The 25,840-nt window shown below is 33.1% G+C and overlaps 1 protein-coding gene across 2 annotated transcripts in view; it reads left to right on the top strand.

Moving 5' to 3' along the window:
• LOC120770424 (serine-rich adhesin for platelets) overlaps nucleotides 1-25,840 on the top strand; it is a 164,691-nt gene that overhangs the window by 117,597 nt on the left and 21,254 nt on the right. The window contains exons 1-3 of one of the 2 annotated variants that reach the window (XM_040097874.1): nucleotides 11,443-11,448; nucleotides 11,573-12,377; nucleotides 15,164-15,254. In XM_040097874.1, coding sequence (XP_039953808.1) covers nucleotides 12,025-12,377; nucleotides 15,164-15,254 — 444 coding nt within the window. In that variant the 5' untranslated portion in view covers nucleotides 11,443-11,448; nucleotides 11,573-12,024. Of the gene's footprint in view, nucleotides 1-11,442; nucleotides 11,449-11,572; nucleotides 12,378-15,163; nucleotides 15,255-25,840 lie in introns of those variants that run through there. The other variant, XM_040097873.1, reaches the window with a different exon arrangement.

The raw sequence follows: 25,840 nt of genomic DNA, 5'->3' as shown, positions 1-25,840 counted from the left end.
AAAATAAATTAAAAAAAAAAATAAAAAAAAGATCTAAAATCTAAAAAATAAAAAAATAAAAAAAAAAAAAGAAAAAATCTAAAAAAAAAAATAAAAAGTAAGTGAAAAAATATAAAAAAATAAAAAAAAAATTTAACAAAAATATAGGAAAAGTAAAAAAAAAATATATTAAGAACATAAAACGGAAAGAAGCTTAAAAAGAAATATAAAAAGTTAAAAAAAAAAATATTTAAAAAAATATAAAAAATTCAAAAAGGGAAAATGTAATAGTTTCAAGTGATCGCAATGTGTTGCTAAAAATATGGTTGAAAGCAAGAAAAAATTTGAGAAATTCAAAGAAGTTAATTTCGTGTGAATAAAACGTGATAGTCAGACATATGTACATACATATGTATATATGTACATATGAACATATGGGTACATGTATTTCGCAGCTAAGTATACATGTACATACTTATAAGTAGTCACATCACATGATATATTGTGTTTAATGAGCTACGAATAAAAGTGAAATGCACTTTCAAGGAAAAAAATATAACAAAATATAAAACAACTACAAAAGGGTTAAGTTCGGGAGTTGGGAAGATTATATACTCCCGCTATTGGCAATAATCAAGGGCAATAGAGAGGGTTCAGAGCTTCGCTGCGTAGTGCATGACGGAAATAAGGTTCAAAGTAAACATAGAAAAATATGGCTAGCGTAAAGGTAAAATTTATACGGATGGCTTGAAAACAAAGGATGGAGTTGGTGCGGGAATATACTGTCCAGAGTTAGCCATAAGCCAGACTTCTAAGTTGCAGGATCACTGCAGTCCATATATTGCAAGCTGAGGCCTTTGCTATTGTGAAAGCCGCGAAGCTGGCCTCTAAGACAGTCAAGTAGCAATCAACATAGTAACTTTGTATTGCATATCGGCCAGAAGTGTTTTGGGAAGCAGGGCACGCGATAGAAAAGAAATGTGATCGGAGACTAACTGTCTGGTGGCGACATCCGCCCGCAAAATGCGGCTGATAGATCGAGAAAACTGCAAGAAATGTACTATACAGCAAGGCACCAGGGAAATAATGGAGCATTCCTTGTGCACTAATCCCGCATTGGCTATACTATGCTATAAGCATCTGGGTTCTCCGCGGTATGATACGCGGGAAGAGGTATCGATAGTGAGACCAAAGAGTCTGTTGAAATTTGCGTTCAATTCCCTTTTTATTATTATAACTTCCTTTTTAAAAGTTTTTACATTTTTTCCTGGTTTGACCTCCAGCTTAACTTCGAATGATTTCTTTCATATGAAAAATAGCGATGTTTTGTGTTTTAATTTAATTTTTTAATGGAAAACTTTTTTTTTAATATCTATAATTTCTTAAGAACTTCATAGCGTTTCTTTGTAATTAAAAAAAAAAATTATAAAATTTTAATTGAAAAAAGATTAATAAAATTTTATTTAAAAATTTTATAAATTTTAATTTAAAAATTTATTAAAATTTTCATTTTTAACAAAATTTTTTTAATAAAAATATATATTTTTTTAATTTTTAATATCTATAATCTCTTAATTAAAAAAAATAAAATTTAATGAAATTTTTTTTCTTTTGTAATGAATGTTTTTTATTAAAAAACTATTTTTTGTTTTTAATTTTTAATATTTACATATAATTTTTTAATGAAAAACTTTTTGTTAATATCTATAATTTCTTAATAACTTCATAGCGCTTTTTGTAATTAAAAAAAAATTTAATAAAATTTTTATTTTTAACAAATCTTTTTTTATAAAAAAATTTTTTTTTAATTTTTAATATCTATAATTTCTTAATTAAAAAAAAATATGATGAAATTTTTTTCTTTTTTATGATTTTTTTTTATTAAAAAACTAATTTTTCTTTTAATTTTTAATACCTATAATTTTTTAATGAGAAACTGTTTTTTTAGTATCTATAATTTCATAATGACTTCATAGCGTTTTTTTGTAATTAAAACAAAAATAATAAAATTTTAATTTTTAACAAATTTTTTCTATAATAAAAAATTATTATTTTTTAATTTTTAATATCTATAATGAAATTTTTTTCTTTTGTAATGATTTTTTTATTAAAAATTAGTTTTTAATATCTATAATTTTTTATGAAAAACTTTTTTGTTTTAAGGTCTATAATTTCTTAATAACTTCATAGCGTTTTTTTGTAATTAAAAAAATTAATAAAATTTTAACAAAAAATTAATAAAATTTTAATTAAACAAAAATTGAATAAAACTTTAATTTTCAACAAAAATTTTTTTAAATAAAAAATTATTATTTTTTTTTATTTTTAATATCTATAATTTCTTATATTTCTTTCTTTTTAATTATTTATATTTTTCCTTTTGTCACTGTTACTGCTACATACAAATGTACATATATGTATATTGTATGTACCTGATTTATTCCCACTGCATTTTTTTTACTGATTTCCAATATCCGGTTCTGTTTAACTTGATGTTGTCATAATTTTGTTGTTATAATTTGTATTGTTCCAAACTTAAAATTATCATGTTTGGAATTTTTTATTATTTTTTCTCTCCCCCGCCTTTGTCATCAAACACTTCGAAACAACTAAATAAACAACTGTCAAAACTACTGTTGAACGCTACCGCTTTACCGATTGCGTATGTACTATACATTGTATGTGTGTTTGCGCTGCTGTCATATTTGTCAAAAAGTCTTTATATCGTTATCGAATTAATTGTGAAGACAGTGTATCAACCTTTTATTTTTCAATTTGGAAGGAGGAGTAATAAAATAAACTACTTCACTCGCTTGCATGATGTGTGATGGGAAGGGTAGGAAAGGTTAAAAAATTGAAAAAAATTAAGAGTTATGATATCCATAACTATAACTTTTACTATTAGATAATAGATAGATAGAATGTCGCATATCAAAAAAACTTACATACATATTAACATAAAACAATAAGTCGATAAGCGTCGATCGCTTGTTGAATTAGTGTTGAAACTTTAACTCAACTATAAGCAAAGTAATTTTAATATTACCCAATTAAATGCCATTCACTTATTGAACTCTTTTTAAATGCGCAAATATGCGAAAATCGGCACATTTACCTTTATTTGTTGTTATTTGCATTGTTATTGTAATTTGTTTTACACTCCATTATCAGCGATAAGCGTGACTGTCAGCGATCGCTATAAGCGCACACACATATACCGACACACAATGGTGAAGTGTCACAGCAGTCTGATTGCGCAAATATTTATTTTGTTATTGTTGTTGGTATTTTTTCAGTTTTTTTTGTGTTTCAAGCAAAACTTTTATCATCATGTGTGAAAACATTGCCATATTTAGACATGTCGTGAGGCTTTCACAAATAATATTAAACAAATAGCAAAAAAAAGCCCTTAAATTCGGCTGCAACGAAGTCACACATACCCTACAAAAATACAAAAGTTTCATGTGAGAACTTTATTTTGATCCGCAGTGAAGATATACTGTCAAAAAAAAATCGTTGAACTAAATTTTGAACGTTCAGTTTGTATGGCAGCTATACGCTATAGTGTTCCGATCTGAACAATATTTTCGGAAAATGCAGCGTTATCTATAATATTAATCTGTGCCAAATTTCATGAAGATATCTTGACAAATAAAAAAGTTTTCCATACAAGCGCTTAATTTTGTTCGTTCAGTTCATATGGCGACTATATGTTATAGTGGCTCGATTTGAACAATATTTTTGGAGATTGTAGCGTTGCTTCATATAACAATCTATACCAAATTTCTCGAAGATATCTCATCAAATAAAAAAGTTTTCCATACAAGCTCTTAATTCCGATCAGTCAGTTCGTATGGCAGCTATATGCTATTGTGCTCCTATATATGTGATTCTGACAAATGAGCAGCTCCTTTGCCTAAAAAGGACGTGTGCGAAATTTCAGATCGATTTCTCAAGAACTTCCTTCCTGTTACCTTCACGGTATTACAGCTTCGTAACAAATTCAATAAACCCCATACAGGGTATAAAGCTTATTGGCTGGTTGGGCAGTGAAAAGAACACAATAGCGTTTGTAAGTAGTATTTATATATGTATGTATATGCGTGTTTAAGTATGTGTTGTGCAATAAGTTAGTAGAAAAGTACCAGTTGATTGTTTAAATAAGTAGAAGCAGATAAGTGGTTGGAGGGGCTTTCTACCGAGAATTCTCTTTTATTGTGTGAACAGCACGCTATAAAACAACAAAATTTCATACGTACATACATATGTACGTATTTAATGGGTGGTAATAAATTTTATAGCTTTATAAGCGTTCGATTCGACCAATTTATGGCTGACTGTCCATGTATTCTAGTATTTGCATGCTTATTTCTTTTATGAGGGTGGCAATCTTTACTGGCAAACTAAATTTTGGTGAGGTGCAGAGTGAACTTAAATTTTTGGAATTCAATTTTGGGTTGATAATATGTAAAATATTGGGAAGGCCTTGAAACTCAACATTTTTAGATCGAGAGATTGCCCAAGGTAACTTGTTATTGTATAGGAGATACGTGATAGGCTTTGGCATGTCGTGCGAGGAATGAAGGGTCTTAAAGGTATTAAGTTAACATCCGTTTTATTTCCACGTGGCCTTTTAAGGCCTCTAATACCTTCAAGCCAACTATATTTAATAGGTTATACACCGATACATTTTTCTACATGGCGGCAAAAAAGCACCCGGAATTAAATTCCTAGGGTAAATGATATTTTCCAAAAATGTATTTTGCTAAGTTGCTAGGGCTGTTCTTAATTACTATGGCAAATATGAGCGCGATCTGTCAGTGGTTCAAAGCCGATCGAGAGATCGTTAAAGACATGTCTCGTTCTGGACGATTTTCGTCTTCTTGAACTGATGAAATTATTAAAAAAGTGAAGGATATGGTGCTTGAAAATTATCAGGCAAGTATTACAGAGATGGCAAGAGAGCTCGACATCTCTCACAAGTCCGTTCGAATGTTTTTGGTGGATATTTGGGGTATGAAACTCGGTCTAGCTCGACTCGTCCCGATAAAGCTGATTTTTTCAAAAATAGTACCGTAAACAAGTCTCTTTGGACATATTTGATCGTGCGAGTTCTATTCCCTCATTCATGGAGAGCATTATAACTGTCGATGAAGAGATAAAACATTATGCGCTGAAGGAGCTGAAGGCCATCCTATAAAGTGCCTATGAAAAATGATTCGAAAACTGGAAAAATCATTGGCATAAGTGTATACTCCCTTTTATATACCTTTCCAAAGACTTAACCTAATTAAAAGCAAATAACTTGGAGCCAGTAATTGAAGCTAAGAAAATAGCAATCATTTTCCACCTTCTATTGAGTAATATTTTCGACTACTTTCGACCCTTCTCACTTTATTCTTTCCCTATATGCCCAACTGCCGTTATCTATTGATCTTTTATGATTTCTTTTGATTCGAGCTTCACTCTAACACTCTACTTCTTCTTAATTACCGGTAGATTCATGCACCAAAATCATAATTTTTTTGGGAGCTCGCTTTAAACCTTTTATAAATTGCCTTAATTCTGCAACACGAGAATTTTTCAACTGGAGAAAGCACGTAAAATAGTGCTTGAGTATAACTATCCGCCATAAAGCACTAAATCTATTGCGTAATTTTATATCTCTGCGAATGATATTGATAAGCACAAATGACAAGGTCGTAACTTATCAGCAAACCTTTGATAAATACGAGTACGTTTTTAGAGCGTGGAATTAGAGCGTTCAATTGAATATTTAAGCAAACAATGTGGAGGAGATAGTGTAGACTGCTAAGCATTTTCGACAATATTATTTGAGCATTAAGGGGGCGAAAGAGAGAAATGACAGCGGTTTACGAATTTGATGAATCGTTTGAGAAATACAGGCGACCTCTGTAAGGCAAATGGAAAGTAAAGACTGAAAGGTGTAATGTCTAAAAGTATGCTAAGGATACAAGTACAGCACTTGAAAGTATATTGAGGCAAGGTTGTAACGCCTAAAAGTGTGCCTCACAATATAACCGCTTAAAATGGAATTTAGAAACTCACAATTTGGTGAATATAACCATTAAAGCTACATTTTCGGGGTAAAATTTCGGTGTTTCCTACCAAGCATGTAATGGAAACTGTTCGAAGCTGACATTATTGTTTTTTGATAACCGGAAATTCGGTTTTTGAAAATGTTTAGTTATTTAAACACATCTACGTATAGTTCGAAATCTTTTCTCGGTGTTTTCTGCTAAGCTTTATTACTTTTCGGGCTTATTTGCTAATTACTTTCGCTGCTACAATAATGGCATCGATTGTTCTTTTCACAGACGATATTTGAAATTTGTTAGCACCTTGTTTTTGTTTTACTAAAATTGTTTTGGCAGACCCAAATCTTTTCACTTTCCTTTTTTGCAAGCCACTATTTGCGGAATATTGCGCTTGCTCTTTTTGTGCTATTTCTGCATTTCACTGAGGAGCGAAACAGCAGTTTTTCGAACAAATAATCACAATAGCAAACAGACTTCTGACGTTATCTTTCATTACTAGTACTACTTTTTTTACAAACTGTGAATGTGTTTCCAAGAAATTTGATAATTTTGCAGTAGTTTCTCCAACTACCGGCGTCTCTAAATACGCTAGTACTTTGCTGCTACCAACATTTGTACAAACATTTCAATTGTTTTCGGTTACTGAAGTGCGCAACAATTTCACTTTTATGACTGATTAGACGATTTGATAGCTCAATACGATTATTTTTTTGATTGTTTTTGATACAAAACAGTTAACGTGTAAAATAACCGTTATAAACAAAAAAATTAACTGGATATATAACCTTTATAAACATAATTAACCGGTAAAATAACCGTTATAACCTTAATTAACTGGGAAAATAACCGTTATAAACTGGGTATTTTATTGAGTAATTATTCATACATTTTTACTAAAACAAAACGATCGATATTTTTATCTCAAAAGCAGTAAAAATTATTTCTATCTCCTCAGCAACTACTTAAAAATTTATAAATTACTCTTGATCTATCTAAAATCACACAATTTGCGCTTCACTAGTTTGCTCTTTCACAACCTTAACCTCACTAGATTGTACCGCTCACACCATAACATGATTTTTCTCCATCTTTCCCATCCAACCTTACAACCTATTCACCTTCCAACCCAAATAAATTGCTCATCAACTAACACGCGCTACATACCTTACCTAACTTTTACACAAACTTACCCCATCCTGTTTCAAGATTTCCATTTACATCGCAAAAGCCGGTAGTATTGATTTTTGCCCTTAATGCGGCACGTTAAGTGTGAACATGATAGATTATCCTAACACAATTTGTACACGAAATAAAACGAAAAAAATTGCAAAAGAAATCAAAGCACGTCAAATCGTTAGAAAGTTGTCGTGGAAGCATGCGTGCTTGACCGAACACGCACTTACATAGTTAAGACATGGTTTTACGAAGGGTCAGGTCAACACAAGTGACAACTAAATTTTGAGTAATGAGCTTTTTATGATTAAGGTATGCTTATATATTTGATTGAAGCTAGCGGAAGATAGAAAGCGAAAGCTTATTTCGTGTGTTAGTGAAAGCACATTGACCTATGCACTAAACTCACTTTAGTTTCTTCTTCTAATGCGAATTGTGTGGTTTCGGTGTAATTTTTCTTTATTTTTTCCTTCAGAAGGTCAGCAGAACACGAAACTTTTAGTCTTAGAAGAGTAGTTTTATAATAATGCCGGAGGGCTTTCACTGTTTAAAAAATTTTGACTGGCTAAGGCTGAAATAAAATAGTAGAAAGTCAGATTTGAAAACCCAGCTGTCCTGTAGAAGAATAAGTTAAAGCTATCCTGTGCAGTCGGTAATAATATTAAGTCTAAATTAGAGGAACCCTTAGCTTTAAAAAATATTGTAATACTTCTTGGATTGCTGTGAATATTTTGTGATCTATTTTTCAGTTTTTGAACAATCTTTCTGTTTTTCTTTTTTCGTTTCTTCTCGCAGGTTTCTAGGTGCTGTTGTGTTACTGTAAGACCTCTTTGCTCTAAACTAATACAATCTGATGGTTCAGGAAATATAGAAATGGTGCGGTTTTCTTAAAAAGGTCCCAAAAGGGAGTTAAGAGATCATATATAGGCTTTCAAATATCCTCACTTTCCTATGGTTTCTCTTTGAAAATAATTTATGTTGACTTCGGGTTTCTTAAAAAGATCCTGATTGCCTTAAGAGATCGTGTGCTTTCAAATATCCTCATTTCAGAAAGGTTTCTCTTTGAAATGCTGAGTTAAAACGATCGTAGTTGCTACCGTCAAGACTCGCCTAGTAAAAATGGCTCATATTGACTTCGGGTTTCTTTAAAAGATTCGAGAAGGAGGGGTTGAGCGGCCAAAAGCTTTTAGATCTCCTCATTTCACTAGGTTTCTCTTTGAAAAGCTCAATTAAAACGACCGTAATTGCTGTCGTTAAGACTCGGCTAGTAAAAAACGTCCCATGCTGACTTGAGATTTCTTTAAAAGGTCCTGGAAATGGGCTCGAGAGACCGTAGGCTTTAAAATCTCTTCATTTTTCTAAGGCATTTCACTCAAAAGTTGAGTTTAAAAGACCGTAGTTGTCATCGTCACGCCTCGACAAGTAAGTTGGGCTCATGCTGAGCTTCAGCATAAGCGCTTCGATTAAAAATACCCATGGGTTCCATAATATAAAACTTAGATAGCTTTTCTACATATTTTAGGGTAAATTGCAAATTATTTAAAAAATTTCTTTAATGTCTAAATTTTGATTCCTCTCTCATCAAAATAATGACTTGTTTAATTTCGTGGCGTATATGAAATTGTTCCCACTTGCTTGTCTACCGCCATAACTGTAAATCTCATGTGCATAAATTTGACATAAAAAGGCAAACACGTGATTGTGCCGGTATCTCTGGCTGCCCCGAAAATTATTTACGACTGACACTCGCCTTTTTTCGCACCAACTCGCGCAATGTGAAAACATAGGAAAGACGCCCATCTATACAGACACATGTCTTTATATCTATGATTATATAGAATTTGTATGTATGTATGTGCGGCCTCTATAAAATTTAATATGAAGACTCATCCGCTTCATTGCATGCATTCGACGTGTTAACCCACTTTTAGCCGGCGCGCCGCACGTGTTGCTCAGACGATGAGTCGGCGGTGGCAGCTGCCAGCATGACGCTTTATGTCTTTGCAAATTTCTTCTTTTTGTTTTTACACCGCCCAGTTTCGCTTTCGGTATTTTGCTCATTAAAAAATGTTGTAGGTGACTTTTATATTCATCACTCTTACTGCTCTCCCTACGCTTCCTCTTCTTTGGTATATGTACATATGTATATTAGGTTGAAAGGAAACACCCACAATTTTATTGCATGTGAACTTTTTGCAAATTTAATGTTGAAAACCGGTGAAGAATATACATATATAGATACATATATACATATGTATGTACATATGTCAATATTTATCATATTTTTTATGAAATTCAAGAATTTTCTAAAGTTGAACTGCGCAATAATGCAATATACACTTAAAGCTCTAAAGCTCACTAAATACAAGATGCTGTGCATTTTGTAAACAAATTACTGGAAAGAAGAAAATCACAATTTAATCAACATAATCTAAATAATATTTAATACTTATTTTACAAAAGCTCGGAAAAGCTCAAATTACTTAAGATTTTTGTAAAGCAAATCATGCTTTTAAGTTAATATAAGTTAGTCGAAAAATAACCCGAAACATCTAAGTGAATGGTAGGCCAAAATGCTTTTTAAAACTTAAAGCTCTTAAAAAGCCCAAATCAAAGCCAACGGTTTATTTACATTACAATTAAATTGAACAATTTCCATAACATCTTAAAAATAACCTCAAACATCTAAATGAATGGTGCCCAAAAAAGCTTATTAAAACTAACAGCTCTTAAAAAGCTCATAACGTACTAATTAAAAAAAGTATTACTTATATAAAAGTTGATCTAAAAAATAACCCTTAACATCTGAACGATTGATGGACAAAAGAGCTTATTAAAGTTGAAGCTCTTAGAAAGCTTATGACGTATTAATTAAAAAAAAAACGAATTACTTACATTACAATTGAACTGAAAAATAACCCATAACATCTTAACGAATGGTGAACAAAAAAGCTTTTTAAAACTAAAAGCGTTAAAAAAACTCAAAATGTACTAATTCTAAAAAAAAACCAAGTTACTTACATTACCGTTGAACTCATATGAATTTTAATAGGCACCTGATGCTTTTTACAAATTAATAAAAAAAAAGCTCATGAGCTCCGTAATATTTCGAAAATGTCTTTATCATAATCTGAAATTTATATTATAACGTATTAATTCTTCAAACCCAAAAACTAAAAGCTTTAAAAAAGCTCACAACGTAAAAAGGAATTACTGATATTTACTAAAATCAACTTTTATTAAATATATGAATTTTAATGACCTTCAGATGATTTTTAAAAATTTATATAAAGCTTAAAAGCTCAGTAATGTTTCGAAAATTTATTTTTTGTATTCGTGGAAAAAGCGTTTGATAATTTTAATTAATGAATTTTAATGAAAATCAGATGCTTTTGAGAAGTTTATAAAAAGCTCAAAAGCTCAGTAATATTTCGAAAATGTATTTTTTATAATTTTAAATTGACTTTGAGCTTAAGAAACATGTATTCGCGGGGAAAAATGTATGCTTAAGTTAAGTCAATATTTTTATACATAGTTACATAAGCTCTTAAAAGCTCACAAGGTACATAACATAAATCTTTTTACAAATATAAAAATAAATGTGAATAAAGCTGTAAAGCTCATTTCTGTCTCTATAAAGTCTTTAAGTAATAATCCAGAAATTCAAAAGTATGTTAAAGCTTTCTACTCTCTATATATTAAGCTTTCGTCTGAAAAGCTTTATAAACAATAATCTATTCTTAAAAAAGTATATTTGAGTTGAAAAAAAAAAAATTATTACAGCTTATACTTCTCTATATAAAAGGAAACTGAGAGAGTTTGTTGAAGCATTATCAAAAGTGATAACAGTAAAAATCCTCCCAAAAGTGTTTAAAAGCTTTAAGAGGGAGGTTGTTCGAATTTACATATTTTTGTCGGTTTTAAAATTACTCAAAGTTTAGTTTACAAGAGCTTTTATTTCGTTTTTGTTTTTTCTCATAAAGTCTACAGTAATTTCTAACATGCAATGTTGAACTCGGTACTGAAGCTCTATGTGAGCTTTTTCTACTGAGTTGATTTTTTATGCTTCTTTTTTCGTTATTTGAATTTTTTTTGTTTTAAAAATATTGACATTTCTGATTATTGTGAATAATTTTCACTTGCCTTTTTATATGAAAAATTAAAAAAAAATATAACAAATAAAAGATAAACAAAAACAAATTCCGGCCAAAATTCGCAGTTTATACGCGTGGACTAGGTCTATTAAAAATTTGGCATAAAGTTGTCCAACCACAGGTGCAACTGACCGTTTTTTTTATTTATATAATAACGTTATTTCATCAAATTAATTAATGATTTTACAAAAAATTTTCTCATTTCAGAACCGAAACGTCGCCGCTTCCATCCGCTGCGCAATCTTCGGCGCATTTTTCGTCGACGCACGATCACCAACGTACCGGACACACCGCCGAGCGTCAACACAACCAACACATTGCCACCGCCCACCAGCAGCACCAGTGAAAAGAATCTGCGCAGCGCCACACTCTCCTCCATATCGTCAGCGGTGTCGGCCTCATCGCCCTCCTCACCATTAACCCACCAACAACTGCAGGACGCCTACTCATCACAATCGCTGCCCAAATCGAAATCCTATTCGATCAGTGGCTGTGGTGTTGGTGTTGTTGCCGCCGCCGGCAATAGTGGCGGTAATAAGTCCACACAGCACAGAGATGCCCTATTGGCAACGGTGTTAGGTGGAGGTGGTGGTAAACACAAGCAGCAACAACAACATAATAAACAACAATTACAACAACAATTGGAAGAAGATATCGACATGTATACAACACACGCCACACACAGCACCACATCGGCGCTGTTCCACCATCATCAGCATCAACAGGTGGGCAGCAGCGGCGGTGTACTCTTCCAGCCGCCACACTCGGTGCGGCAATCGTTGGGCGTGGCTGTGCTGCCGAGCGCCATGAATCGCAGCTTCTACGCTGAGCGCCAGAAGTTGCGCAGCATCGGCGACTCGTCGCAGGAGTTGGACAGCAGCGGCAATGATAGCGGCAGCGCCAACAACACGGTGAGCGGCAGCGCGAACGGCGGCGCACGGACGAATGGCTGTGCGAGCAGTGAGATGTCGGACAGTCAGCGTAGCCTCAGCGAAGGACGCTTGGTGGACAGGTGGGTGCCAAAAAACATATGTATATGCTTGCGTAAAGGGTTAAATATGTATTTATGTGTTTGTGTTGTTGTTGTATGCCTGTGGAACTTTGCTTTATTTAATTCATTAACCAGTCACGTTCAGCGCAAGCTGCCGGCTTTTTCTTCTTGCGCCTTATCGCGCTCCATTTCAGCCACATAAAATATGTTGTTGTGTGCTTTTTGTTGTTGTAACATTTGTCATGGCTTACGCAGCTGTCAATACTGGTTCGCCGCTTTGTGTGTCACTGTTGTGTTGCTGGTTTGCTGCTTTCGGAAGTCGCACAAGTGATTTCCGGTACCGGCGTAACAGTTTCTCTTCAAGTCACACATACGCACGCACATACTTGTGGGAAAATATTTTATTGTTTATTGCCGCTTAACCACTTGTGTTTTTGCATATTCTTTTTACGTCTTATCGTAACGGCAACGCATGCAAATCGATTGGGCACACGTGACTCAACGGTTTGAAATTTATTTTTGTCCCGTTTTGCACATTTTTCTTCTTTCTCTGGTCCGCCAATCGATACGCTTAAAATTGTTTACTTCCCACGTCTCACCAAATGGCAGCGCTGATGTACTTAGCAAGTTATTTTTAGAAAACAGCTGATCAGTTCAAAAGATTAATGGGAAAAAATCGTTGAGCAGCGAAATTGAACGTATTAAAAGAAGAAAGCTTAACTTCAATTGCACTCTATATATAATGCCCTTCACAAATATAAAAGATTCCTTAAAAGAACTTGATTTTGGTCGGTCCGTTTGTATGGCAGCTATATGATATAGTGGTCCAAGAGATCTTACTGGCATAGTTGGAATATCAGAAGGCTCAGTGAAAACCGTTTTGAAAGATCATTTGGGCCCAAGAAAAGTGAGAGCCCGATTGGTTCCAAAATCACTAAATTTTTTCGATAAACAGCGTCGCGTTAACTTCTGGGTAACAATGCTTTCCGACTACCAAGATGTCATGAAACGTATTATTATTGGCGATGAGCCTTAGATCTATGCTTACGACCCGGAAACAGACGATCAATAAGCCAAATATTGTGGCAAACATTAGCCAAAGCCGGAAAAAACACGTTAAAGCAGATAAAAAATCAAAGCCATGTTGATAGTTTTCTTCGATTATCGAGGTGTTCTCAGAATTCACCGGAGACCAATATTAGCTCACCCACCCCTTACTACTAACGTATGGTGCGGTGTTATAGCATTATCGAAAAAGTGCGAATTAAATCCCTGGCGCAGATGCAAGAGGTATGTTTGCTGGGGCTTAAGATCGTAATGAAAACTATCTCAACAAAGGCTCTAGAGGTTATCCTCTACATCCGGTCGACGAGTGAAGTTTCTGGCAATGCATACTGTCAGTCAGCGCATGATTTTAGTTCATTGGAGCCAGACTCGGCGTCACTACAGACATGCTATCATACTCGACCTTGTTAATGAAATCGGGCTCATCTGGCAGTGCGACCGAGAAACGGAGACTCACGTATAATTAAACACATCGTTTTAACCCCCAATAGCGAAGAATTGACCACTTGTTTTGTGATCGTCAATTCTAACGACGAAATCTACATATTCAGCAACGATTTAAAGGGTGAAATAGGAACAGGAGCGGGCTTTTTCTGTAGTATTCCATACATAAAAGGCAACTTAAAACTAAATCACTAAAATTCAGTCTATTTTGATTTGAAATTTTGGTATATAATTTTGGGATTCAGCTCTAATCAGCAAGTCCATAAGCATTCTAGTGGATAGCCAAGAGGCAATGAAGGTTATCCGTAGCGCCAAAACCAAGTCTCAGCAGCTGGGTACCCGGTCATATAGAAATAGAAGGAAATGAAAAAGCAGACGAGCTGGTCCAATAGGAAAGGGAGAGACAAATCTCTTCTTAGCTGTTCCAGTCCATTCAACTCCTTCAATGGTTGTTTGAGGCAATGAAGCCTGGACGAACATCTCAGGTCTTGAAATACAAGTAACACAGCATAGCACATTGATAATGGACGACCAAAAAGTTCCTAGTTCTAGGCAAAAGGAGCTTAGTAACAGTGTAGGGTTCATCACAGGATACCTACCCTTAAGATCCCAACTTCAGATAATGGGAAAAATACACTCGACGGAATGCAGAGAATTCCCAGTCTTCAGTCGCATGAGACGAGACGTATTCCACGGCTTCCAATGCTAAACTTGAGAGCTGACATTGAATGTAATTATGTTTTTTTTTAACAAATTTACTGAATTACGACTTAATTTCGTTATCATCCGGTGGACTATGGGACTTATTATGGTCTAGCGCTCATGCACCACCCATTTCAACCAACCAACTGTTCTTTAAAAACTAATACGCTGGCAATTACAGTCGAATTGGGTTCGATATCGAGTTCCGGCTTACTTCAGAAAATTTCTTTTTAAAGCGCTTTCTAACGGCATGAAATGACAAACCTTAGATCGCATTTTGTCGCGAAATAACTTGTTATAGATCCGTCGGTATGCATTAGAAGAAGAAACGCAGCAAAATATTTCAGTATTGAGATTTGAGAAAGAGAGAAATAGGGATAGGAAAAGAGATATCGATAGGCAAAGGGAGAGAGATGAAGATAGGAAAGAAAGTGAGTGAAAGAGGCAATTTTAAGTAATTTGTTCATTATTTGATTGACTAAACTGGTTCTTGCCTGGTATTCTGTCAGAGTAAGAGAGCTTAGTAAAAAAATCTGCAAATTATCACATATTTCCGTTTACACTATAAATAAAATTAATCTTTACCTTTTTTGCAGCGATTACAGTCACGATCCACTCTCTCAATCACACGACAGCGTATTTTCCGAATCGGCATCAGCGAGTCTATTCTCCAACAGAGATTATCAGGTGAGTGCGATGTTTTATTATTTTTAATTTGGTTGGACTTTTTACAAAAAGAGGGGAAATTACTAAAATATTTTAGCTATATACATATATTAGGGTGGGTGAAAGAAACGACATTATTTTCACTTGGTATTCAGAAAATTGTTTCTTAGGCACCTCTAAGAAATTCTCTTCAAGTATGAGCTCTTAATTGCAACGGGAAGGTTCACCATTTTGGAGTTTTATATTTTTATCTTATCAGATCGAAAAATCAATCACGCTTCCAACTGTTTGAAAAAAATAAAATGCTTAAAAAGTGGTTCACCTTAATGTACAAAAAAAGATACCGCGGAACTTAAAATAGTTAATATCTATTAAAAATATCACGACATTGCATATATTTTCGAATTTCATAACACAATTACCCACATGAACATGAGTTAATCTCTAAATTACGTGTTTGATCACAACTCATTCGAAAAGCAACCCTGTTTCGCAATTGCACCCTCATTGTCAGAAATGCAATAAATTTAAATAGAAGCATTGCAAAATGCAAAAATAAACTAAAGTGTGCACATCAAGCACTTGCAGTAGTAAATCACAGATCGTGGTAAAAAGTAACAAGTAACAATGAGCTTGCGATGTGCCATTACATCAGCTCAACAATTTTTTGTGCCTCTTGCTGTAGGGAGGTTGAGTCAGCAAAGTCGAAAACAATACTAGAATAATCATAAAGGCATTAGATATGCGCAACAGCCATTGTGTTTGAGTGCGAATACGAATCAAGTTGTTTGCTAATGGTTGCTGACGACATCAAGTCGCTTGATTAGAGCGTTCACGTCACTACGACTGCTTTAAAAGTGTAGCAAAGCATGTTGAGCTAACAAATTACAATAGTTCTCCTGAATAGACAACTTGAAATTTCTTTCAGGCGCCTCTGACGCAGATCACATGCACATCACCTGCATATCATATGAGCGACAGCAGCTCATCTACAACATCGTAGATGATTAATGATAAGGAATAATATAAATGTGATTGACCAAGTGTAATTATATCGCATAGACATTACTATCATAGCATATTGCGTTGTCATTACTGCGCAGTATCAGCAAATATAAACATCACATCATATGACCAATATATCACATCAAATTTTATCGCACGTTAAAGCATACAAGCAGGATAAAGGTGATAAATTAGCAATTTTTTTTGATTTTTGTAAAATATCATATCGCATACACATCACCAGCACATCAGATTATCAAATTATATAAAAAATTACACATTATCCCAAAAACAACTATTGGCAACTATATGAAATATAAATCTTTTTATCGCATGCCCATCACATCACCAGCACATCACATTATTAAATTGTCTAAAAAAAATTACACATTATCCCAAAAACAACCATTGGCAAGCAATATGAAATAGCATTTTTTTTGATTTTTATAAATTATCATATCACATCACATTATCAAATTATCTAAAAAAAATTACACATTCAGCATATCACGACAAATTTTAACGCACATTAAGTCGTCCAAGCAAGATAAAGTTGGTACATAACAATTTTTTTGATTTTTGTAAATTCGCATATCGCTTCACATCACATCACATTATCAAATTATCTAAAAAAATCAACATTACAAAAACCACCATTGGCAAACAAAATGAAGTAGCTAAATAAGCAATGTTTTTGATTTTTGTAAATTGTAATATCGCATCCACATCACCAGCACATCACATTGACGTCGCTATCATATCATATCAACTACAATAAATGACAGGTGACAGCAATTAACTCTAAAATAAAATTTTTTCATAGTATGTTGTCTATATGACATCATAATATCACATCGCATCATCACATCACATTAAGAAATTATCTTAAAAAATCACACATCATCACAAAAACAACTACTAGCGTTAACATTAGAATGCAAACAATCACAACAAAGCATGCATTAACATAAAAATTTCAAAAATAATCTAAGTTGGTGGGAATCGCAGCTTTGCTTTGTGCTTGAGCGTGCTTTGAGTGCGGAAGAGCCGCTAAACAGACTCGCAGCCAGCTACAATTGAATTAAATCTCAGCTGTTGCTCTGTATCGCATAGGGAATTGTCTGTGCTGGGAAGGTCAGAAAGCAGAGTAAAATAGCTTTGAAAACAACATTGTATTTTATCATCTCTTTTTTTTGTAACCGTTATCTGCGCTTTTGTTATTGTGCCTTCATTTATGCTTGTGTAATGTTGTTGACATTCTTTGATTACAATTATTTGCTGTTGTTGTTGTTAACGCTGCTGATGCAATCAATTTAAATAGATTTTAATCAAAGTTAATTTAATTTATTAATGCTGTGGCGCGATAAATTTCCGAGCGGTCACCGCGAATTGCAACAAGTAATCGCCTGAGTATTGTGTAAGTGAAATGTGGCATAAATAATGCTGCTGCGCCGCTGGGTGAATGTGGGTAATCGCATCAGCAGATTGATTGCATTGATTCTTGTTGCCCACACAGCCACACAGGCACACAGGTCTGTGTGTTGCCTGCTGTAGGCTGCAGATGACATCAGCGTTTAAGTGTTGGGTTGAGTTGTATGTGTGTGTGTCTGTGTGGGTTTCTTTAGTCGCTTCTCTCATTTTCTTATTTTCTTTTCCACATTTTTCCAATTTCCCTTGGTTTTCAGCAGCTCCACTGACATTTGACCTTCAACCTGCTTGTGTGCGCACTATCTACCTTCTCTCCAACGCTTCTGCTTGCTTGCTGCTTGGCTTTTGTATGCACTACCCCTTGACCTTTCAACTGCAATTTCAGCTTGATTGATTGAATTTACGCGCGTTTTGACTGTTCACAGCTGCTGTAATCCACGCCTTTGTTGGTTTTATTGTTATTTCTCTCTTTTTTGTAATACTCTCTTATCCTTATTTGGACCACTGATCACATAAAAAAAGTATTTCTCTAAAATTTATTTTCTAATTAAAAGCAAGAGTTGCGAGTTTGAGCTTAAATTATATTTTATTCTAGAACAAACCATAACTTTGGCTGCGCCGAAGCATAATACCCTCCAGACGTGCCTCTCTTATAGCATAAAAATGTATGAAAAGATCTTTATCTTGATTTTGATCGGTCAGTTTGCATGGCAGACATCCCTCTCCACGTGTTCGTATTCTCAGGCCTTCTCGAAGAGAGTAAAGAAAGCATCGGCTGCCTTATAATGCTGTTTACGGTGTTATATGGTAAAGATATGGACTCTCAACAAGATGATGTTTGGGTTCTACGAAACCGCAGTCAAGCCAATAACATTCTATGGTGTATTCGTTTGTTGTAAGGCGCCCCAAAAGGTTACACTGGTTAAGAAGCTTGAAGACGTTCTAAGAGCGGCTCTCATCTTCTTGTTGTTGTAACGGTTATCTAGTCCCCGCTAGGGTGGTAAGATTCAGATAAGTTGACATTGAGATCATTCAAAGGTAGGACCATTTTTAGGGTCGGACCATAGGGAAAGGGGTGTTAGATGTGTAGGGTTAGCTGGGCATATAAAGAGGTGCATCGAGTCATGCGGGGACTCCTAGCATGCTAGACATATATTTGATGTATTGAGGTCGATTCTGGATAACTAGAAGTTTAACCTGCCATAGTATCCAGAATGAAGAATGAATGTGTAAGGGTCACTCGCGATTCTCGTGGCAACACGAACCCGCCGTCTTCATTGGTTGGAGCGGCTCTCATCGGCAACTCCAGTGTACTGCGGACTGCACCAACAATGACAGTTAATGCGATACTATACATAGTACCCGTGGATATTGGCGGCAGATGCCACTCTAAAGCTCAGAGAAGCTGAGTGTACAAAGGAGTCCAAATAAGGTCACACTGAAATTCCCTCCTTCTTCTATTGCATCCCTGAAAACTTGGACCACTGCATTACAGAGGCCACTCCTGGCGGCTGAATCTCCGCTGCCATACCCATGAGAGATCTGAAGACTAGGGTAACTCGCTGAAGTAGAAGCGCAGTGAGCTTTTTCACGAATGGCTCAAAGTTAGGAGGAACAGTTGGAGTGAGAGCTTTCTGTAAGGAGCTCCCCTTTAAGGTTAGCTTTTGGCTACCGTACTACTGTGTGTTTTTCAGGCAGAAGTGACTGCTATTAAGCTAGCAGTCGATTTTCTGCTTCCAAGTTCCTTCTTTCAGGGAGGGAGGGTTCAATCCGACATTAGAGCGATGATAGTAGCAATGAACTCGCAAAGTTAGTCAAGGAGCATAGCATTTGCAAGACTGAACCTGAAACATCTAGGCAGGCATATCTTCGGCTAACCAGCTGCCGACCTCAATAAATTTGTGGTCAGCTCCAAGCGCTTTAGCGATTTACCAGGGTCCTGTAACTAATCTTTATAACAGTTGTAGTTACAACAACGAACCGGCGTTATAACAAAATGAAATACGCTTTTTAGGGTCGATGATTTAGCCTAATCTAATCTAAACTTGTATGGAAGGTGTATGCTAGTGTGGTTCGATATCGCGACCTACAAAAGAGGAGCCCTTTTGGAAAATTTCATTCTTCTTGTAAAAAATTTCAGACGGACATACATACAAATATCTATATATGTATATGAATAATCAGGGTGACGAACTTCGGAACTCAGGGAACTCTCTGAAATATGAGCGCCAGATAGCCAAAACTATTGGAAAAGGGCTAATGAGGAGAGGGTTTAAAGGCAAATAATGCAAATAAGCGCTCGAAGTACAAATATACATTTAAGAACCTCTTTACAGAAGACGACAGAAAGCAAAGAGCGGAGTAAAAGAGAGAGTGTGTAAAACTATGCACCTTACTAGGCAAACTGTGGCACTGGAATACTCTCTCGAGTAGTGCGTGCACTCCTTGCTGTCGCCGAATAATACGAGTATTCAAGAAGATTCCGTTCAAACGCATTTTGTGTTTAGAAAACCTTAATGACCTTAACGGTCTACGCACGCAAGACAAGGTTTTCTTCCTCCAAAAGCAATATGAAGTTGACGTTGTCAAACAGGCTGCACATACCATGAAGATAACAGACAGCAATAGAACTACAATAATACACGCCAACGAGCAGCAACAAAAGCTGTTGAGATTTCCACTTTATACCCTGCCGCCACACCCGCCGACCTGTTGACAGCAGCAATGCTTTTGTGAAATCTGAAGAGCATAGAAACCGGCGAAGAAGTTACACTGGTGGACGGCGACTGGCAGTGGCACGCTTGCTTGCTTGGCCGCTTCACTGCACGTCAATGAAAACCGTAGCAAAACAAAAAAAGAACGCTTACATTTTGCTGACTAAACCGGCCTCGACGCCAAGGCAGCACGACGACTTGAGCAACCGAGTGCAGCGGCTTCTTATTCCTACCGACTGGCCGAGCGATTGACCAACAAACTGCCGACGAACACAACAGCCATGACTGCGTACGCTGTCCGCAACATGCCGCTTGCAACATGCAACAGAAATTGCAAAAAGAAGAAAAGCAAGAAAAAAAATAGAGTTGCATGCTTGCTTGAGCGCAGTGCAGTGAGGGCGGCGGTTGTGTTGTTAATAGTCCCGGCACTTTTGCTAAAGACTTCTTCTTACTACTTTGGCCCGCCAATGCTGCAACGCTGCCACTGCAGACTGCGTTCACTTGCAGCAACGGCTTCTTCCACTCTTTCTCCACCACAAAGGAAAAAAAATATTTGCAATCTGGTTAGCGAAATAAATCGCATTTCTTTCTAAGCTATTGAACTCCGTCTAACTTTTCTACTAAATCAGTTCGTCGCCAGCCGCTCGAAAGTGTGCAACAACACAAACGAATTGCCTCAACGAAGTGTAAACGATAGGGGCGCATATTTTTTGGGGTGTCAGAAATTTTCTATTTCTTGCAATCACCGCCTACTTTCGATATGTCAGCGCGTCGAAACCGTTGTGTGCGCCAGTGACCGAGAAATCTGTGCGCCAGTGTACTGGAAAAGTTAATCCGCTTATTTTGATTGAAAATTTGATAGCTTCTCGTGCAGTGTAGCGGCAAGCGGCGGAAATGTCGTACGGTATCGTCGAAGGCGTGTCGTAAAAGTGTCGTTTGAAGTGCGTAGCAGGAAAATTCGTATGCTAATATTCGCTGATTGAATACGTTTTATAGCTGCTTGTGTCAGTAAGTCGGCGCTTTGCGTGTGTTAAGCGTGACGTGAGGTCGAAGTGCTGCAGCGTGGAGTGGAAAATTGAAAAGGCTGCTGATTTCTTGGCTAACTGTGTATAAAGTGTATTTTTTAGCGTCGTAATGTGGTGCTTTGGAAAATCATAAGAACTGTTTTGAGTGCCACAATTTGTGTGACTTCCTTTCAATAACATATTTTTATGTACTGAAGTTTACTTTTTTGGCGTAAAATAATCAATGTTTAAGCTCTTCATTGTTTATATTACTTTTTCATGCATTTTTAAGTTTCTTATGATTTTTGAGCTTTTCATTCATTTTGTTTATTACTTTCTAAACAAATTTTTATTCAGTATTCCATATATTTTTATTATTTTTTATTTTTTTTTGTTTGCCATAAATTTTTAAAATAAAACAAATAATTTTAAATCATTGAAATTTGTATTTAGTATTCCATATATTATTATTTTTTTAAGTTTTTAATTTTTTTTAGTTTGTCAAAAATTTTTAAACTTAAAAAAATTATTTTAAAAAATTTTAAATCATGTGCTAAAGACTTCTTCTTACTACTTTGGCCCGCTAATGCTTTTAAATCATTTAAATTTTTTTATATTGTATTACAAGAAACTAAAAACATGACTGAAAACCTTAAAAATTTATACATAAAAAGTAAATAATGTATGAAAAACTAAAAAAAGTAGCGATAATCCTAATAAAATAGTAAAAAAAAACTTCAATTTATATAAACTTGTAATATAAAAGATATTTAAATTTTATAAAAATGTATGCATTTTTTCATATTTCTTCAAGATTTTTGCTAATTTTTTTTCTTTAGTTTACATGCATTATTAACATTTTTTTTTATAAATTTGTAAGCTTTTCATTAATAGTTTTAGTTTCTCATACATTTCTATATGCATATTTTCTAAATAAAATGAAATAAAATTAACAAAATTTATTAAAAAATAAATACTTAAAGTTACGTCAAATTTAAAAATTTATTAAAAATAAATAAATAAATAAAAATAAATTTTGTAAATTTTTATGCATTTTAATTTTTTAATAGTTTTTTAAAGCTTTACCGCTATTTTGGTTTGGTTTTTGTGATTATTTAACTTTTTTAAAATAAATGTTTAAGCTTTTTATAATGTTTTTTATAATTTGTTTTTATAAATTCTTAAGTTTTAATATTTTTTTTAGTTTTTTAAACGTTTTTAAGTGTTTTTAACAATTTTTTTCTATGTTTTTAATATTTTTTATTGTTTTTTTTTAGAAATATTTCACTTTTTATTATTTATTCTCAAATATTTATTCTCAAATATTTCTTTCATATATTTTTTTAAATTTTATTTTTTTAACTACATTTTTTTTATTATATGTATATTGTATATTTTCTTATAAAAAAGTTTAGCTTCAAGAGTTAATTTGTGCTTAAAAAAAATTATAAAAAGATTATATTAGAAAAATTAGAAGTTAATTTTTGTTATAAAAAAATTATGGAAAATTGCGTTCAGAAATATATGTAAATAACATATAAAAATAATTTTATAAATTTATAATTTCTGAGCGCAATTTCTCATAATTTTTTTATGAACGAGTAATTATTTTATTGATTAGTTTTAGATTTGAGCATTATTCGGCTGGTTTATAAGTATTCTCTTTTTATACTCTCGCAACAAAGTTGCTAAGGAGAGTATTATAGTTTTGTTCACATAACGGTTGTTTGAAAGTCCTAAAACTAAAAGAGTCAGATATAGGGTTATATATACCAAAGTGATCAGGGTGACGAGTAGAGTTGAAATCCGGATGTCTGTCTGTCCGTCCGTCCGTCCGTGCAAGCTGTAACTTGAGTAAAAATTGAGATATCATGACTTGGTACACGTATTTCTTGGCTCCATAAGAAGCTTAAGTTCGAAGATGGGCAAAATCGGCACACTGCCACGCCCACAAAATGGCGAAAACCGAAAACCTATAAAGTGTCATAACTAAGCCATAAATAAAGATATTAAAGTGAAATTTGGCACAAAGGATCGCATTAGGGAGGGGCATATTTGTTTTTTATTATAATAATATTTAAATCATAATATTTTTGTAATTTTGATTTGTAATATTCTTGTTTATATGTTGCTAAATTGCAATTAAAATTCTAATTATTGAAATTTGTTTAGAAAAAATAATACTTTTTTGTAATTTTGATTTATTCAATTTTTAGTGAATTGTTTTTTGTAATAAAATATTTTTTTTTATGTTGTTAAATTTTAATTAAAATTCTAATTATTGAAATTTTTTTGGAAAAAATAATACTTTTTTGTATTTTTGATTTATTCAATATTTAATTAATTTTTTTTTTTTAATAAAATATTTTTATATGTTGTTAAATTTTAATGAAAATTCTAATTATTTAAATAAAAAAATAATATTTTTTGTAATTTTTAGTTAATTTTGTTTTTAATAAAATATTTTTTTATGTATATGTTGTTAAATTTTAATGAAAATTCTAATATTTAAATTTTTTCAGAAGAAAATATATTTTTTTAATTTTAAATTATTGAATTTTTAATTTACTTAGTTTTTTTGATAAAAAAACTTTTTCTAAATTTTATTTTGTAAAAATAATTAATTTATAATTTTTAATTATACTTTTAAAATTAAATTTAATTAATAATTAAAATTTTTAAAAATTTATGAATTAAAAATGAAAAGGATATTAAGTTCAAATTCAATTTTTTAATTAAGTAATGCTTTAATTTAATTTTTAATGTTTTAATGAGCTCCATTTTTTTATTTTTATTTACATTTTACTTAACTTAATTTTTTTGCAATTTTTTTTAAAGAATTTTTGATTACCATCGTGTTAAAAGTTAAAAAGGTTATATATTTTTTTATTTTATTTTAATTTTTTAATTTATTTATTTTTGTTAATCCAATTCTTTTTTAAATACATTTTTTTTCTTAAAAAATTAAACCTTCATTTTATAATCAAACCAAATTTAAACAAATATTATTTTTTGTTAAAATTTAGAACTAAATTGTTTAATTAAATTTTAATTTTTTGAAATTAATTCTATTTTTTTTTTAATTTTAACTTTAAACAAAAATTGTAAAGTTCTATTTATATATTTCTAAATAAGTAAGTAAATTATATTATAAACGAACAGAAAGAAATCTAAATTAGGTTTAGTTTTTTTATTTAAGTAAATATTAAATTTAATTCTTTTGCCTGAAAAATAATGTTATATACGAGTAGTAAGTATGTTTAATAGTAATATTTTGTTATTATTTATATGTGCGCCTATACTTTTTTTGTTTCTTTCTAATTAAATTTTTTATGCTGCGGTTTTTATTTTTCATATAACTAATTTAAGGATTTTTAATAGTTAGAAAATGGGTATAATATAACTTTTTTAGGTTCGCCTGTATTCAATAGTATGACAATTGCACCGAGAATCCAGATTGAATAATATACATATATAAAATCCACACATACAACTTTTCCTACTTCATCACTGATACCACTTTTCCTAAAGACTCCACGACAAATCTACAAATGTGCAGCCCATCAATATCGCAACTCATGCACCGTTATTCCTACCCACCGCCTGCACCCGCCCGCAACCACTTTGCTGTCGTCATAGCTTGTCGGCTAATAAATTGCCATAAACAGGATATTGTCGTTGTTTATGTCTCCATAACCTCAACCAGCAACCATATACATACTTGCTTATGTATGTGTGTGTATGTGTGCGTTTGTAGCTGTCAATTACTTTTTGTGTCAGTGTGTGGGAAAGCTTATTGCAACGCTGCAAAAACGTCATAGCCATAAAGTTGACCTAATTCGGCGGATATGTGGCGAGACAACGAGCAAAAACAAAAACAATAACATACAAAGAAGAATCTCCTGCGTCATTGTATACAGCAAGTTGCATGCAACAGCGCCTAGGCACAGCTGTTTGCCGCATAGAAAAGTGGCTGGCAACAGGTTTTACAACGCTGCTTCTTCTTCCTCTTTTTGGCTGTCGCCTCTGCGCTATCCTTTATGGCGCACTTTAGTGGGGGTTAATAAAGTTTTTCAGACTTACAATTTTGTGAAATTACCAGTTAAAAGTGCGTGTGTGTATGTGAGAGAGATTGGTGCTTTAAGTGCAACAAAGTATTTGCAGCTTTTTGCAACTGGTGTGTGTAATTTTTTTATTAGTTCTTATATTTAATTTTTTTTCTTTATTTTTTTATATTTTTATATTTTTTTAAGTTTATTTTCAACTTTTATTTTATTTAATTTTTTAAATTATTTTAATATTTTAAATTTTTTTTATTAATTTTTAATGTTTTATTTATTTAAATTTTTTATTTTAAATATATTATTTATGTTTATTTTCATATTTTTTTTTGTTGCTCATTATTAAATTTTTTTTCTAACTTTTTTATATCTTCTTAAGGTCATTTTCTACTTAT

This window comes from Bactrocera tryoni, chromosome 3 (assembly GCF_016617805.1).
Source record: "Bactrocera tryoni isolate S06 chromosome 3, CSIRO_BtryS06_freeze2, whole genome shotgun sequence".
In the NCBI taxonomy this organism is placed as follows: Eukaryota; Metazoa; Arthropoda; class Insecta; order Diptera; family Tephritidae; genus Bactrocera; species Bactrocera tryoni.
Note: the sequence above shows the minus strand (reverse complement) of the source record. Positions and strands in the feature narration are given on the sequence as shown.